Below are 18,062 nucleotides of genomic sequence, written 5' to 3' on the forward strand. Positions count from 1 at the left end.
TCCAGTGCTGTGAAGTGGTAAGAGGGAAGGCTGCAGACAAGTGTGGGCTGGGTTAAACTGGCACTTTAAAGGAAGCTCGTCGTGGCTTTTGTGCATTTCACCAGCAGCCAGGCTGGAGAGGAGAGCACTGAAGGAGTGGATGAGACAACAGCTCCAGGGTGAAGGTGTACTCTCACTTCATTGGAGCAAGAGTATTTTTAGCTCCAAGTCTTTCACTTAGTTTTTTCCTCCACCCGTGTTTTTCTCTCGGAGAATAGCTATGGCCACTGGAGTGGACAGGTTTCTGTGGACAGTCCTGCTGCTGCTGCCAGTCTTGGGACTCTCTGATGCTTTGCCAGTAGAGTGGATGCCAGGGGAATATGCAAACACCACGGAAGACGCGCAAAGGTTCCTCAGTGACTACAACAGCACTGCTGAGGAGGTGCTTTTCTACAGCGTCTCTGCCAGCTGGAACTACAACACCAACATAACTGAACACAACTCTAAGCTTCAGGTAGGACAACTCCTGGAGTCTTGAGCTTAGAAGGTGTCATGTAAGTTGAACCATTACCTCACACTGGTATGAATTTGGCCGGTGTAGATCAGTTCTTGCCAGTACTGGCACCTCGTCCACATAAATGCATGCATGGTCAAGGGTTTCTGTGAGCTGAGCCCTGCTTGACTTGGAGATCACCCCTATTCATCTCTCTCCAGAAATACATGCTCAGTTTCCTCCCAACGCAGCCAACTCAGCTTGTGTTTTACTGGAAATATAAAACAGATTTGAATTCATGCTGTGCGAGCGTCTTCAAGTTTTGAATACATTTCTAGGGGGTCTTGCATGCTATTATGTTGGCTATTTATTTGTTCAACTGTCTGGTTCATATTTTCTGGCTAATACAGTTTCTCCACATGGACGCACCCACTACAGGATGCGGTTTTACACACACTGGCCAAATGTAGCAATCTTTGCAGCCAATAAAATGCCTCACCTTTAGCTTGGGGCTTTTCAAACGCAAGTCATGAGACAGGCAGATTTCAATAATTTTAGAGTTTCATCTCACCATATGCCCGATAGCATAACCGTTGAAGACAGAGAAGATACCGACAATAAAGCAGGAGGAAAGTACAGCCCACCAGCAGCTTGCAGGAGCCAATGAAACTGTAGAGGTGTGAAAGAGTATTTACTTTACCTTCAGGCAACAAACCCATATTCATGAATGCGTGTGAACAATACAAACTCAGCCATATACAAACTCATGATAGCAATAATTGTCCAACCTCAGGGAAAAGCCTCTGTTTTTTTTTTCTCTGTGTGCTTGGACAGCTGTCACAACAGGATTTCAGTACACTATCCAGGCTTTGAACACTGGTCTCCTCACACACTGAACAGGTGTAGATGTGGCCCCCACCGCACCAGTGTCAACAGGGTCAGGCTGCAGTATGTGTTCTGCTCTCCAGAACGTGTCCAGGATGTAAGGTGATGGATGAGCACGCTCTCAGTTGCCATGCACGAGCACGATTTTTCAGTTCAAAGATGGGATCAAAGTGGATCAGAGCACTGAGCTCCATCTGATCTGGCAGCCAGGGGGAGCATGGCAATCCAGCCTGACAGAGAGATTTTCTAATGCTGGCATGCCACTTATGCTTCACCGAAAGTCCATTACATCACCAGTAAACTAGCAGATTAGATTAGGCTTCAACATGTACACTCTGCTCATGCACACGCAGCAAACATGCAAATGCACACACACACACACACACACACACACACACACACACACACACACACACTCACAGCTTCATAGATGAGGGTGATTTGGTTTGGTGCAAATGAGGCTCAGGTTAGACGCATAGAGGATCAAACAGAGTCAGGATCAGCTCACAAGCTTATAATCATGCTGAAAATAAACCGATAAGAGTGAATATCAATGACTGATGTCCTTTGAGCTCCAGAATGAAACACCAGCTGCCTTCAAGTGTCACAATTAGACCTGAGGCTCAGTCATTCATCTCAATGCACACTGCCAGCTTTTTCACACTTGACTTGAATGTGAAATTTAAGAATTACATATACTGTTCTTTTTTATTGTGAAATACTATAAATCCATTTCGGAGGCATTTTGTTTAACTATTTCAGATGCAAATATCTTCAGATAATTCTCTACATACTAACATGAATGTATTTACCTTAAAAGCTAACAGTCACAGACAATGTGGTATTTCACTCAATTCTTTCTCAATTCTTTGGATTTAAATAATAATAATAAGCCTCGTGTCATGGTCCCTTTTATGCACGAAATGCAGAACAAAGTGCAAGACAGCTAATGCTCTGTGTGTTCAAAGGGTAAATGAGTATGAAGATTTCTTAATGGGGAAGTTACTGTAATTCTTACAGTACAACACACATTGCGATTGCAACATGTATGACACTAACCTTGAGGGAGAGAAAATAAAAAAAAAAACGCATTTCAGTCTTATCTTTGCCGTGTTTCTTTGAGAATGTGATTATCTGGGTGGATGGGTGGATGATGGCAAGCTGGAAAAAACGATTGAGGAAAAGACAGAGATTGAGAGGAAGAGCACAAAGGTCAGAGTTAATACTTCAACTCACTGTCACCATGTTTTCCCTCCTGCAATGTGTTGTTTTAGTGAAGGCTGGGAGAAAGACAGATAAGAAAGACTTTAATGAAAACATTACTGGAATGAAGCTACTGTTCTGTTTTATCAGGATGTGTGTTGAGCAAGCCTGTGAGCATTAAGTCATTGTTCTGCGGTGACATCAACATTAGTGTTTGTGTGTGTTTCCCCAAGTGTGACCAAGCAAGCTCAGTTTACAGTGAAAATTGCATTTCGTAACATAACATGGAAATTGCACCACAAATAAAACAGGCAAATAAAATATTAAAGGCGGAGTACATAGGCAGTATAGCAGTATATATAGTTGCATGCTGTAACAATGCAGCTGTAGTTCATCATTTCAAATAGGGTCATATAAAACACATATATTATATCCATGCAGCAGCCTTGACTGTTCCTCCAGCACTGTCAGTATATAGCAGGATTGCCTATAGTCTGTCCATGACCTTCCAGAGTGCCATAAAGAAAAGCTCCTGACATTAAGTAAGGACATCCACTGTATGAATATATGTATTTGAGGAACATGCTGTAGGTATCAGAGTTGAATAAAAAGAGAGTACAGCCATGCCTCTGAGAGGCCATATTGGCGATTGTTGAGGAAACCAAACTATTGTCGATACACACTATTAGCATGACTAAAAAGAAATCATATATAAAAACATAACACTGTTATTGCAGAACGCATTCCAAAAAAACCCAATCTGAACAATAATAGCAGTATTAAGTCAGCACTATATTATATGAGGTACAACAGTTGTTTATAGGTAGAAATCAGATATTGGTATGAAAATGTAGCTGTTGGTACCAAGACAGAGTTTATGGTCTGTCTTGGTGTCTTTTTGCTGTATGCTGACGAAAATACAAAAAATATGGCATGTGTAATGACAAACTAAATATAATAATCAATAAGCCTGAGCTTCCTCGAAAAGTAGATTTATCTCAGTTTTGTTGCTCCCTGTAGATTAGGCCCTGCAAATCACTCCTGCCCCTGTATCTGCATCTTACTTCTCTTAATGTCAACAATAAGCCTCCCTCTTTGTCTTGGCCACATTGAGCCGCTGGTGGTTCCTCAAGCACCACTCAACAAAGACATCCATGTCCCAGTGTTATCATTGCTTCCCACCTTCCTCTCCTGACACACATCAATATTGCAAGGAAAAAACAACCTTTTCGTCACTGTGTTCCATACTTGGTCGTGAAGGACATAAAGACGACTGATGATACACATTCATTAGCCTGTCTTGGCAGACCTTTAAATTTTACACTGTTCTGGGTACTTGAAGAAATTAAGACATTCAATATATCACTTGCTCAATCATTCACTTCCTTCTCCTTTTGTCTTTAGGTAAACGCATCCCTTGAAGAGCAGGCCTTCTCTTCAGCGTGGGGATTAAAAGCCAAGCAGGTCTTCTCTCGCAAATTGCTCAACTCTCTCCCTAAGTATGACTCAAAACTTATGGACAAGATCATGGTACTTGGAGCTGCCAACCTGCCCGAGATAGAAAGACAGGAGGTTTGTTTCTGGTTCATATTTTCTAATGGGAAAATTGACTTGAGTCTGTGTGCTTATGTTTTTGTCACTGTGTCAGGGCTGACATCTCTTGAACATCAAACACTGACATCCAATCTATTTTTCTTGTCTCCAGTACAATACAATTCTCAGCACCATGGACAATATCTATTCAACCGCCAAGGTGCATCCACAGCCAAACATAAGCTGGAGCCTGGAACCCCGTAAGTAAACACAGAATAAAGGCTCAAAATGCATAAACCATATGATATAGATGTTATTTTGAAGGAGCTGGAATGGAGCACTGTTGAGGAATATGAAACAAAGCACAGTTGTAAGTGGTTGAAATCGTATTTGCTCTTGGAAAAGTAACAGGATGGCCAAAATTATTTCAAATAATCAGGCGATATAGGAAACAGCATGTCAGTTGCTTTTAACGTTGCCAGCATGAATTGTGAACAATGGCTCTTTGTTTTAGCCACAACTGCCAAAAATAACTGTTAAAAATGCCTGCCAACACACACCGTACGGCAAGAGAGCAAAAACTATTATTTCAATACCTGTAAACATAAATAAGACAATTTACTGCTATTAGGGTGGAGCCCATGTAGTGATAATTGTTTTTTTTAATCTTGGAAACACTACGGTGGAACAGGGTTATTCAAAGTATGTGGTACATCCCTTCACAGAAGACATGGTGTGTTTAAAATAACAAACAGACTGTCACTAATGTCTTTTTCTACCGTTTCAACCAGCTTCTGTGGTCATCAACTTTCTCCTTTCTTTCACCTTTATTTCCTCTTTCAGGCACTTTTAAAACAAATGTTGTTTTACATGACGCTCAGAGTGTCATGGAGTTGGCATAACTCAAAGCTAATCTCTTGGATAATGCTTCTGTTCTGGCATTTTCCTGCAGAGAGAGCACAGAGTCATCTGAATGCCTTAGGGAAAACATCCAGCTTTTGGGTTAATTTCTTTTGTTTGCGAACCAGATTATGTCAGCTTTTCTTCATATTCCATCCTTTTCTGTATGATTGAGGGTGTGTTTTGATTGTTATTTTATCTTGCAGACCTCACTGATATCATGGCCACCTCCAGAAGCTACAAGAAGCTGCTGTTCGCCTGGGAGGGCTGGCACAATGAATCTGGTGTACCTCTCAGGCAGTACTACCCCAGGTTTGTGGACCTCAGCAACAAAGCCTCTCGAGCTGATGGTAAGAGCTTCCCTTTAACCTTTGACTTTGATACCACTAGGTTCTCGATTCTCCAAATAAATTATTCGTTTTATGAGAATGATGTAATGAAAGAAAAAGAGAGTAACGCAGTAGAAATGACTGGTTGAGGAAAGGAAAGAGCAAGACCGAGAGTGAAACAGGGAAGGGGAACAATAACATTTTGTCCTGTTTAGGATTTGCCGACACTGGAGCTGACTGGCGCTCTTGGTACGACTCTGATACGTTTGAACAGGATATAGAGCAACTCTACAGGACCATTGAACCCCTCTACATGAACCTGCATGCCTTTGTGCGCCGCCAGCTCTACAAGCAGTACGGTCCCAAGTACATCAACCTTAAAGGCCCGATCCCTGCCCACCTTCTAGGTACAACACAAGCTTTTGATGGTGCTTGCATATGTTATCTGATGACAACAGCGATGAAAAAGTCCTGCATGATATAAAAAACTACCAAATGATTTGGGAGAAGGTGAAGTCATGTCCCAGATTAATTTACGGTAAAGTTGACTAATTAAATCAAAATAGTTTAGTAAAAAAACTGCTGAGTTAGTTTGTAGTTTCAGAAAGAGACAAAAGAGACGACCTGAGAGAGATTATGAATTAAATAGTTGTTGGTATAGCTCAACAAATACAGGTATTTAACAAAGTTGAATTCATTTAATTGATCTAAAACAGTTGAATCCCTAAATGTAACACAAGGTCAGCACATACCAGGGACAATACCAGGGAGTATTAAGATGCAGACATTACTGTGTTAAGTAGTTTTGTGTGCTTTATCTGATCACTGTTAATGGTATATTTCCTATGGTGCCTCTGACCGGAGGATCCCATTAGAATTTGGTGCTTAAGTGTGTTTTCCTCCTCGCCCTCAGGAAATATGTGGGCCCAGACTTGGAACAATATTTATGGTATGATGATCCCGTTTCCTGACAAACCCAACATGGATGTGACTGGTGAAATGGTTGAGCAAGTAAGTATAAGGGAAAAAAAATGTATATCATTCTATAAGTCTCACAGACAGTGATCACACCAGCAGAAAAATGCCACCACAAATCATAAATCTCTGATCATAGTTTTATCAGGTAGCACTGAGCTGAATTGTGACTTACGTGACGGTTTCCTCTTCACAGGGCTACAATGCCACACACATGTTTCGCGTGTCTGAGGAGTTCTTCACGTCTCTGGGTTTAGAGAAGATGCCTGAGGAGTTCTGGAGTGGATCCATGCTGGAGAAACCTGAAGGTCGAGAGGTGGTGTGCCATGCATCCGCCTGGGACTTCTACAACCGCAAAGACTTCAGGTAAAATGAATTAATTTAATTACAAGTTAGTGAGTGAGTTAAAGTAACCCTTGATTAACAGAGAGGTTGGCGGACAGTAATACTGCATGTTTTACATTGTTTTTGCTCTGATTCAGGATGAAAGATTTTGGGTCAACTGTTGACAACAGAATATGGTGTTTACATGAGTGTGACATGCGCAGAAGTGATAAACACATCATGCATCTATTCATCAAACATCCATTTGTTCATTTGTTCGTGGGCTTGTATCTAGGAATGCAATCATGTTCAGTTTGTTAAGAGTTTGTATCAAAAACAGCTCTGTAGGGGTCGAGTTCAGCTTGAAAGACGCCATTTTTTTGGAAGTGGAAACACATAAATCCCCAAAGCATTTTTGTCGAGATAGAGGGCATGCTCAGCAAGAGTGCAGCCAGAAAGTAATCACATTAAATTGTTTACGTGGTCCAATTGTGCTTTTGATTGGTTTATTAAACTACCCCTCAGTAGCTGATTGAAATTTCAATCAGTTTGGGCCTGTTTATTCCAACTGAGGTGTATATTTGGAGCATTTTTATTCTAGTTGACCTTTTAAACTGATCTCAATCATAGGCTGCATGTAAATGCAGATAATATTGTTTAAGTGCTAACTTTGAGTTTTATGGGTGGATCTTTACATCCATAGTTTGAGCAGTGGAGGACTCATAAATCTCTTTTTTTTACTCTTATGGAGGTCTAAAAGGTTTATAGGGTGTAGATTAAACACACTTAAATTTATTCTGAAAGTCAGAACTTTATTGTCACAGTTTCATATGTGTTGTGCATATTCAACAGAAAAGAGTCCTAATACACTGATTGCTAAACCTGAAAATATGATGTCATTAATCAATCTACTGATGTTTCATCCTGTTTAGGATCAAGCAGTGCACCACGGTAACGATGGAGCAGCTCTTTACTGTACACCATGAGATGGGGCACGTCCAGTATTACCTGCAGTACAAGGACCAGCCTGTGGGTTACCGTCGTGGAGCCAATCCTGGTTTTCACGAGGCTATTGGCGATGTTTTGTCACTCTCCGTTTCTACACCCAAACATTTGCAAAGCATCGGTCTGCTGGAATCTGTGACCTCTGACATTGGTAAAAAAAAAAAAAAAAAAAAAACAGACATAAATGAAATCCAATGCACAGAACAGATGCGGATGAATTGCCAGTATTTGGCAATTAGATGAATTCTTAAATATCTTGTTCATCATGAAATGTTTACAAAATGATTTGCTACATTGTGTTTCTCCAGAAACTGATACCAACTACCTGTTAAAGATGGCTCTGGAGAAGATTGCTTTCCTTCCCTTTGGCTACCTCATTGACCAGTGGAGATGGGGTGTATTCAATGGAAAGACACCTCCAGAAAAGTACAACTCTGACTGGTGGTACCTCAGGTAAGCTCATATACTCAGGCATAATACCTACAAGATATTTCTCATCTAGGTTTCTTGCAGAGAATGTGCAGTAAATATGAAGCCACTGCTATTTGTTGGGTAGCTTAGTTTAGCCCAAAAACTGGAAAAGGGAAACAGCCAGCATGGCTCTGTCCGAAGGTGACAAAATCCACCTACTAGCGACTCCACAGCTCACTAATTAACACGCTGTATCTGGTTTGTTTAATCTGTACAGAAGTGTAAAAACAACAAACTGTGTAACTTCCCAGAGTCCAGGGCTGTGTCTGTAATCACTCATTAGTAGGTGTCATACTGGTAGTATGATACCCTCAAAGTGAATAAGTGAATGATTCTGGATACAACTCAGGACAGTACTGCCTTTGAACAATGGAAGTTTTCCACTGTTTCCAGTCCTTGTGCTTAGCTAAGTTAACCTGCTAACAGTATTTCCTCGTTTGAATCTTCAGACATGTTGAGAAAATGACTCAAACCGGCAACAGATTTATTTATTTGTTTGTTTATTTTTGATCGCTTGGGGGCAGCAGCAACCACTGGTAAACACTGCATTGACATATCATCACCTTTTAAGTTGATATGGTGAATTTTTCTCATTTACACAGCCAGCAGTTTATAGATTATTAGCATTAGCATTCTCATATCTCACTTCACCTGATGAATGAAAGCCTGATATTCATTTCTTTTACCTCGTTTTTGGTCACTACCACCTCCTGATATTTGGCTCACAAATATCAGATATCAATAAAAATATCAAATTGTGCTGAAAATAGCAGCCTACTGCAGAATGTCATTTAGCATTGTTATGAAAAAAAACTGTTATAGCAGAACTTAGTCAGAGTCAGCAAAATAGTCCCAAACAGATTCAGTCAAGCTGCTCTGAAGTAACAGTAGAAAGCTGTAATTATACTGGCTGGCACTGAAACTTCACTTATGTGTGTGTGTGTCTGTGTCTGTGTGTGTGTGTGTGTGAGTGTGTGTGTGTGAAGTGACTTATTGCTGGAAAAGGGGCAACATTTAATGGACACAAAAAATGTTATACCAGGCTAAATAGCTTTCCAGAGCTCATGTCTTGGTTACGTAACCAATGTCATTTTGGTGTAAATCCATTTCTCATTTATTTTAAAGGACAAAATATCAAGGCATCTGCCCACCCACCAGGCGCACAGAGGAGCACTTTGATCCGGGAGCAAAATACCACATCCCAGGAAACACACCATACATCAGGTAGCACCCTGTTCCAGCCCCACCGCTATGTAATGATTTACACACAGAGTGTGATAAGATAAAATAAAGGCGATCAGCTTGGGCTATTGATATTATCATTTTTACTAAACATATAAAAGCTTTACAGTTTTAAGATCCATAAATTGTGACCAGCATCAATGAGTGTGGGGCACCAGGGAAATATGTGAATAAGGTAGGCATGCTAATGATCTGGGGATTAAGGCATTGTGTTCTATAACCATAAGTGAATTTCTGGCACTTGAGTGTGGTTTAAAACCACAATAGCAGGAAGCTTGCTGCAGAGGAAAGGGAACATGTTGTTTAGTGGGGACTGAAAAACATGCTTACAGCATCTAATCATCTAAACTTGGGGGTCAGTTTCAGTTTTGTAGTATTTTAAGCAGCGTATTTAAGTATAGAAAATATATTTACCAAACTAGAGAAAATAAAACCAATTTAATTTCGATATATTTCCTTAATTGTAGCAACTTTTAATCAGTTCTTTTTAACCTACCATATATGACATCACCTGCTTTTAAAGCTTTTGTGTGTTGTGTGTGGTGACAGCAATTCTTTCTCCTGCAGGTATTTTGTCAGCTTCATCCTGCAGTTCCAGCTTCATGAAAAACTGTGCGAGGCAGCTAAACACACTGGTCCCTTGCACACATGTGACATTTACCACTCCAAAGAAGCAGGTCAAATTTTAAAGTAAGTGATCTGATCTAGCTCATTATGCAGAACATAGAATAATGGTTGGAGGAAGCAGTGAAGGTGTCATACGATTTCATCCTCCCTCCTCCAGGAAAATCCTTCAGGATGGCTCCTCCAGACCTTGGCCTGAGGTGCTCCAGGACGCTATAGAAACCAACAAGATGAGTGCCAGCTCACTGATAAGATACTTTGACCCCATTATTAAGTGGCTGGAAAAGCAAAATGTCAATGAGGTCTTGGGGTGGCCTGACTTCGACTGGGTCCCACCCATCCCAGAGGGCTACCCTGAGGATATTGGTAAGAGAGGACTTGAAGCACAGCAAGGAAAAATGAATGATCAAATGATCCAAATGAATGTTATAAATAGCAGAATAAGAGAAGATGAAATACATTGACCTTATCTGGAGAGGAATATTATCTGGAGCTAGAATAATCAGCATGTAAGAAAGTGTAGTTTCTTTTCTTTAGAGTGTAACAAAGAAATGGTGGCTGTGCAGGATGGATTAGATCTGGTGCAGTGGTGCTAACTGTTTTTGCCATAGTTATAAACAACTATCAGCCTGGTCCAAGATTTGCTCTACAAGCACATGAATATAAGAATATAGAGTTTTCTTTTCCATTTCAAAAAAGCCTGTGGTGAATCACTGTATCACTGCAATTCACACATTGTAATTTGTGTGATAGTGTTTTTCAGTCTTATTTCAGCTGACCCACCCCTCACCTTGTTTACCCAGACAAGAACACAGATGAGCTTGATGCGATGAAATTTCTGGATGAGTATAACAGCACGGCCGAGGTGGTGTGGAACGCCTACACTGAAGCCTCCTGGAAGTACAACACCGACATCAATGAAGACAATAAGGAGGCGATGGTGAGACCCTCTGATTGACCGACTCCACTGTGATCACCTTAACACTGCTCAAGCCTAATCTGTCATCAATCAAATGTGAAGTACTCTCGTTGATTTTGTGCATTAACTCAGGGAATCAATAAAATGGTTGCTCAATCAAAAATGTGTCAATGAATCCATAATTGATTGAGTCAATGAGTGACTAATCAACTCATGTGCATGTTTGCATGTTTCTATAACCTATGTGCCTGTGTGTGCATTTTTATCCATCCATCCATCCATCCATCCATCCATCCATCCATCCATCCATCCTTCCATCCTCCCATCCTTCCATCCTTCCATCCTTCCATCCATCCATCCATCCTTCCATCCTCCCATCCTTCCATCCTTCCATCCATCCTTCCATCCATCTTCCACTGAAATATAATGTGAAAATAGAAAAATTAAAGAGTATTCATTATTCCTCTGTAGCTTGTGGCAAACCTGGAGATGTCAGCCCACACGCTGAAGTATGGACAGAGGGCCCGTCAGTACGACACCACTGACTTCCAGGACAGCTCCGTCAAACGCATCATGAAAAAGCTCAGCGATATTGAGAGGGCTGCTCTGCCCTCGGCAGAACTGCAAGAGGTGTGAAGGAAATTTCCAAATACTTCTTCAAGACAGAGCTGCTCCGGAGGCAGAAATAGTTTTATTGGTTGAGTTAAATCACAGTGGGAAATGGTCAGTTCTTTCCAGACAACAGACAGAAAACCAGATACAGAAAAGCAATTTCCAATAATAAATACACATCAATGTGCATGCACCAGGGATGCAGAGAAGACACTACCACAATGATTGCCTGTATAAAAATATATATGTGTGTGCATCAGTATATATCTTTATATGCAGCCTATTCTGGGCTGACACACAGAATAAAAGCACTAAGCTTCCTTACTCTCAACATTAGCATGCATGAAATTCCTGCTGTTTCCCATCAAAATATAACACACAGTGGACATATGCCAGATGTCTTATATGATAAACTCATAAGATGAGATACCTGCAGTGTACACAGGCAAAACTTCACTCATATGATAAGCATTATTTACCAACTACAGAGGTCATGAGAACAGTTTCCAACCTTTTCAATACTTTTTCTCTGAATAATTTTAGAATTTAAGATCAATAACACACAGTAACAAGTGAACAGATTATTTGCTTTTAAACCTGTTTTCCTGCTTGGGAGCAGCAACTTGCATTACCAAGAGCCAGCCGGCAGGGATTTGTTTGCTTGTGTGTTATGCTTTTTGGAAATTCTAGTGTTGTTTGGGTCCAACGCAGAGTTCCAAGAGCTGTGCATAAAGGAATACATTTGTCAAACAAGTATCGGCTAGCTCAAGACTTTTGCAAACAAACACAAGTTCCTCTTATGTGCTCATAGCCTCTTCCCTCCGCTTGAGCACCGTTTAGAAAGCTGACACATTTGTTTACCAAATTTTAAAACAGAATACTTGTTGATGTGGGATCTAATGCTCGCTGTATGTCTCTAACTTTTCAGTACAACACTCTCCTATCCAACATGGAGACCAAGTACAGTGTGGCTAAGGTTTGCAAGGACAATGGGCAGTGCCATCCACTGGATCCAGGTGAAACTATAGAATATATCCCAATCCTGTAATGATGAGTATGGCTAAAATATATATATATATAATGAATAATGAAGTAAATGCAGCATATAAAGAAGAAAAATGTAACACCTGAGAAGACCTGAAAAGATCTGATGACTCTGTTGCCTCGCACAGTATAAAACAGGTAAAAGTTAGTGAATGTGCTGTTTTTCAGATCTCCAGAAGATCATGGCAACCTCCAGGGACTATGATGAATTGTTGTTTGCCTGGAAAGGATGGCGAGATGCTGCTGGCAAAGTCCTTCGCCAGGATTACAAAAGATATGTTGAACTGGCCAACAAAGCTGCCACACTCAATGGTATGACCTTAAAGGAGTAATGTGACATCCACCTCGAAATTCTCCTTGAGAGCCGTTTTAGAATTGGTCTGAAGTTACTCTGATGAGACTGCACCGCCTGCATTACAGACTTAGAAAGTGCACCTCACTAATGAGTATGTTTTTTATCACTGGTTCTGTGTGTAGGTCACTCCGACAATGGGGCTTTCTGGCGCTCCCTGTATGAGACCCCTACCTTTGAGGAAGACCTGGAGGCTCTGTGGAAGGAGCTGGAGCCCCTCTATCTTAATGTGCACGCCTATGTTCGCAGGGCTCTGTACAAAAAGTACGGCTCCGAGCACATCAACCTGAAGGGACCCATTCCTGCTCATTTGCTGGGTGAGCAACAAGAAGAACCTTTCATAATGGCTGTATTTAAGTACAATATTCGGGACTTTTAACTGTCTTCAGAAATGTTGTTTTGATTTAACGAGACTTTAAGGAGTTGAGGCTAAGCTCGCAGGCCAAAGCCAAACTTCAGTCAGTATTTCACTATGGAATTTAAAGGATTCTAACACTCTAGCCCAGACTCTCCTTTTGTGTGTAAGCATACCCCACTGATATTCTTTCATGGGCTGAAGATAAATTTGGATTTAGACGGGATTTAATTTGCTTTCAGAGGCATCAAGCGCGAGATTGTGTGTGACAGTTCCACACAGTTAGGGATTGGACTGACTCACAGACACAAATCCCTCTTTTTTTGACACGGGCCGGAGCAGAGGACGACCTGTCCCCTCCTTTTATACATAGAAATATGATATATGAATGCTGTCTTCTGTCCTTCCAGGCAACATGTGGGCACAGACGTGGTCTGGCATAATGGATTTGGCCATGCCCTACCCACATGCCACGCAGGTTGATGCCACTCCAGCTATGGTGGCACAGGTGACTAAACACATGAAGCAGCTGTTACATAACGATCGCTGCTGCACACATGAACACACACTGACACACACTCTTCCACCACGTCCCATGCAGCTTTAGAGGTCAAGGAACAGTTTGTTTCAGTGAAATAAGACTTGGGTGCAGTCCAAAGTGGAGGATCAAGCTGTGGATAACTATAGATGATTTTATCATCATCCATAACTGACATGATTAAAAATAACATGCTGTATACATATCTTGGAAGGAATCCAGCATGTTTCCTCCTATCCTACACTTTGTGCAGTCATGTAATCTCTAAACATAGCTGTTGCTCTTTTCAAATGTTGAATATCTCACTGCCTGCAAAACTGTTGCATATGTTTACATATACATCCACGTTTTCATTGATACTCTTCATTTCCCATGCAGGGCTGGAACGCCGTCAGAATGTTCCAGGAGTCCGACAAATTTTTCACCTCCCTGGGTCTGCTGCCAATGCCAAGAGAGTTCTGGGAGAAATCCATGCTGATGAAGCCAGACGGACGTGAGGTGGTGTGCCACGCCTCTGCATGGGACTTCTATAACCGAAAAGACTTCAGGTAAAAAAAAAAAAAAAACATCTGAACTTGACTGATTGGTAGGCTGTCATCAGTGCTTTGTCAGCATGGTGGTCTTTTTTTTTTTTTTTTATAAATTTAATGCAGAAACAGTGATCCACTCTCAAAATAGACTCAAAATGAATATAGCCAGTCACACACAAGCACTTCCATGCAGCATCAGAAACTATCAATAACATCTCTAAAAAGCTCCAAATTGAATTCAGTAAATGGGATGAGACAAAAAGGGGAATAAGTAACATGTATATAATATACAATGTCTTAAGTTTCTGTGCCATCAGTTCCACATGAGGTTCAGACTTCCCTAACAAATTTTCAGCCATGACAATGTAATATGTAAAGCTTCTTTGTTTTGTAATTATGTCATTGTTTGTGTGTCCAGGATCAAACAGTGCACTGTCGTGACTATGGATGACCTGATCACAGTGCACCACGAGATGGGCCACGTCCAGTACTTCCTGCAGTACAAAGACCAGCCTGTGTCCTTCCGCGATGGAGCAAACCCTGGCTTCCACGAGGCCATCGGTGATGTGCTAGCCCTGTCTGTGGCCACACCCAAACACCTGCAGAGCATCGGCCTCCTGGACAAAGTTGAGAACAACAACGGTGAGTGGCCACGACCATGAGTGCTGTGTCGCTCTGTTAAAGCATGTGATGTTATAGCGCAGTGTTCAGCTCATGATTTTGTGTTTCTGTCCCCTCTAGAGAGTGACATCAACTTCCTGATGAGCATGGCGCTCGACAAGATCGCCTTCCTACCCTTTGGCTACCTGATGGATCAGTGGAGATGGAAGGTATTTGACGGACGTATCCCACCAACTGAGTACAACAAAGAATGGTGGAACCTTAGGTAAGCTTCACCAGCATTTTCACAATTATGAAGTGCAGCGCTTATTATCTTTTATTAGTTATTAGATAAAGTTAATCAGTAAGTGACAGATTGATTGTGTAATAATTGATTTACTTCAGAGATAAAGAGATAATAATTTTCTCTGTACTGCAGAATGAAGTACCAGGGACTGTGTCCACCTGTAACCCGCACTGAGGATGACTTCGACCCTGGTGCAAAGTTCCACATCCCTGCTAACGTGCCCTACGTCAGGTAAATTGATGGATTGATAACAGCTTCAGCAACTCCAGTAAATTCAGGCCAGATAAGATAAATACACTGTAGAACATAATGTGCTTTTACTCACATGGCTCAAACAAATCAACCACCGTGAACAATTGATTGTTTAGTGTTTCTCTGGTTTCTGCCTCCACAGGTACTTTGTTAGCTTCATCATACAGTTTCAGTTCCACAAAGCTCTGTGTGATGCTGCCAAGCATACTGGGCCTCTACATACCTGTGATATCTACCAATCTAAAGAAGCTGGGAAGCTGATGGGGTTAGTACACACATTAACACACACCGGTGCCCACCCATATTGAAATTTGTTAGAGAATGACATTGACTCACTAGTGTCTCTACAAAAGATATCATATATAAATATGATTAGATTCAAATCTCAACTCTCTCAACCTTTAGAAAATGGATTTCATGTATGTACACACAGGCTGGAAATAAGAGATTAGAGTTTTAAGTGCAGGCAGCTGGTGAAAACATGCTTCACACCATGTGTGTATTAATCTCTAGAACACACTCCTGCTACTGATCCTCATCTCCTCTGACCCTCCTCTCTGTGTTGTTGTTTGCAGTGATGTGATGAAGCTGGGCTTCAGTAAGCCCTGGCCCGAGGCGATGGCCATGATCACCGGCCAGCCCAAAATGAGTGCCCAGCCACTCATGCAGTACTTCAAACCTCTCATTAACTGGCTGGAGGAGGAGAACAACAAGAACAATGAGATACGCGGGTGGCCTGAGTACGACTGGAAACCGCCAAGTATGTTCAACACATTCAGGAAGCCACATACTTTGATGTTTACACAGAAATATAAATATAAGCGCATGCATGTAGGTAAGCCTATTCCCTAGAAATAAGTTTTCCAATCTTGAAGCCAAATGTTTTTTGAACTCCTTCCCAGAAAAAAAACACACAGAGGCATTAATTTTGTTTTGCTCCTGCTGCGGCTTACAGTGAAATCAATCTCCTTCCCCTCTTGTTTTACTGATGAGATCCTGCTGAAAGGATGTGTACAAATTAGATTGATGAGACTCAGAGCCAGGGAGAGATAGTGGGGAAAAGAGAACACAGCTGTTGTCACGCAAGAGAGGAATGCAAAATTTAAATGCAAAACTGATTAATTGGGTGTGGAAAGAAGAGGATCAAGGAAAAAGATAGTGATTTTGTTCCTTTCTAAGTAATTATTACCCGTCTCACATGTTCTTGATTGCTATTATTTGGCCTTAATACCGATACTGAAATTCGAAGACACGTTTTGTGAGAGTTTTTGCTAACAACACAGTGTTAGCAGCAGTGTCACTGATATGAAACATCCAAATGTCCTGAATATTACCCAGTTACACAGCTGCATAGCCAGCGCTTTGAGATCTGTCCGGTCCAACTTGGATAACTGATCTGCAACAGATGTAATAACTGCAGCAGTTTACAGATTCAGGCATGTTGATGTGCGCCGTCTGTTGGCAGGAAAAGTAATATCTTGTTTAATTTTTCTACTTGTGAGAGTGACAGATAATCAGTCTGGCATTGTACTTTTTATGTATCCAGCAGCTGGAACTAGTAAAGTGGACTTCCTGGGTATGAGTGTGGACGGCTCAGCTGCCATAGCTGGCCAGTGGATCCTGTTGGTCGCTGGTCTGATCCTCTTGGTGGCCACCATCCTATTGGCCTACAAGTACAGGAAGTCAAAAAAACCTGAGAAGTCCTTATCAACGATGGAGCTCAAGCAGAAGGACTAGTCATCGGTGATGGCAGCTGGGCTGAAGTGAGGCCTGACTTACTGTAGCTAGCACAGTGCCAACCTCAATGTGAACATCAGTGTTTTTGTGTACTGTACAGCACATCTGATCAAATTTGCTTTTCTTTTTTTGTCTGCCTCCCTGTCTAGTCTTGCATATTTATTCTATACTCTTTGAGTCAAATTATGTTTTGCCTATGCAAAAAAATATTACAACTTTGTAATTTATTTGCAATATTTGAATGTTTAGGGAGGAAATGTTTTAAATGAATGTTTGTAAATGTCATTAATTGTGTAAGCATTTTTGAATATTTGAGTTTGTTTCTTATTTGTTGGATCCTCTGCATTTCTATAATAAAGACAATGAATATCTATTCTGCCTGTTTGTTAAAGAAAGATGAGAGAGTAGTATGGAAGACACAGAATGATGATGAAGTAAATAACTGCAAGTTGTTACAAACAGTTTAATTACACTGAAACTGCACAGTAAAGAACAACACCACCACAAAAAAAACAAAGTTCGTGCATTGTTTTCAGCCCTTCCCTCTTTGCTCACAGAGTCAATGCAGCCTCTGTAGCAGCCACAGTCACAACCTGCGGGTTCTCAGGTAACAGGGGCTACAGTGGTAATGCAACACGCAGTCCCATCAGAGACCGTTCAATGACTGCCTTCTCCTGGTACAGTCTATTGTCAGTGCTGCAGGTTGACCTCAATGGGGGCCACAATATCTTGGAAACAATCCAAGTGTCGGCTTACTGTCTCATACAAAAGATACAAAGCTTTGGGACAGTGAAACAATAGAGGCCAATGACATATGCATTCATTCAAATAGTCCATTAAACCAACGTTACTT

General features: G+C 41.2%; 1 protein-coding gene across 2 annotated transcripts; it reads left to right on the plus strand.

The window, feature by feature from the left end:
* Positions 1-49: 49 nt before the first annotated feature.
* ace (angiotensin I converting enzyme (peptidyl-dipeptidase A) 1) lies at positions 50-17,580 on the plus strand. Of its 2 annotated transcripts, none has more exons than XM_070851274.1 (25): positions 50-493; positions 3,965-4,132; positions 4,266-4,353; positions 5,200-5,343; positions 5,538-5,729; positions 6,236-6,333; positions 6,494-6,663; positions 7,554-7,777; positions 7,935-8,079; positions 9,223-9,321; positions 9,907-10,029; positions 10,124-10,329; positions 10,767-10,903; positions 11,354-11,512; positions 12,423-12,510; positions 12,707-12,850; positions 13,016-13,207; positions 13,656-13,753; positions 14,162-14,331; positions 14,732-14,955; positions 15,055-15,199; positions 15,353-15,451; positions 15,615-15,737; positions 16,048-16,232; positions 17,019-17,580. In XM_070851274.1, exons 1-25 carry the CDS (start codon positions 260-262, stop codon positions 17,207-17,209), a joined length of 3,846 nt encoding a protein of 1,281 aa, XP_070707375.1. In that variant the 5' UTR covers positions 50-259; the 3' UTR covers positions 17,210-17,580. The 2 variants fall into 2 exon arrangements, with proteins under 2 accessions (XP_070707375.1, XP_070707376.1); XM_070851275.1 differs by having other exon boundaries at positions 17,022-17,580.
* Positions 17,581-18,062: the final 482 nt, after the last annotated feature.

Source organism: Pempheris klunzingeri, chromosome 20 (assembly GCF_042242105.1).
Source record: "Pempheris klunzingeri isolate RE-2024b chromosome 20, fPemKlu1.hap1, whole genome shotgun sequence".
Taxonomy (NCBI): Eukaryota; Metazoa; Chordata; class Actinopteri; order Acropomatiformes; family Pempheridae; genus Pempheris; species Pempheris klunzingeri.

What these genes read in the sequence shown, in the direction of transcription:
- ace (XM_070851274.1), top strand. Translation starts at nt 260, where the DNA reads ATGGCCACTGGAGTGGACAGGTTTCTGTGGACAGTCCTGCTGCTGCTG. An exon ending in AAGCTGGAGCCTGGAACCCC is followed by an intron (nt 4,354 to 5,199) that starts GTAAGTAAACAC and finishes TTTATCTTGCAG; the next exon opens with ACCTCACTGATATCATGGCC. An exon ending in CTGGTGAAATGGTTGAGCAA is followed by an intron (nt 6,334 to 6,493) that starts GTAAGTATAAGG and finishes TCCTCTTCACAG; the next exon opens with GGCTACAATGCCACACACAT.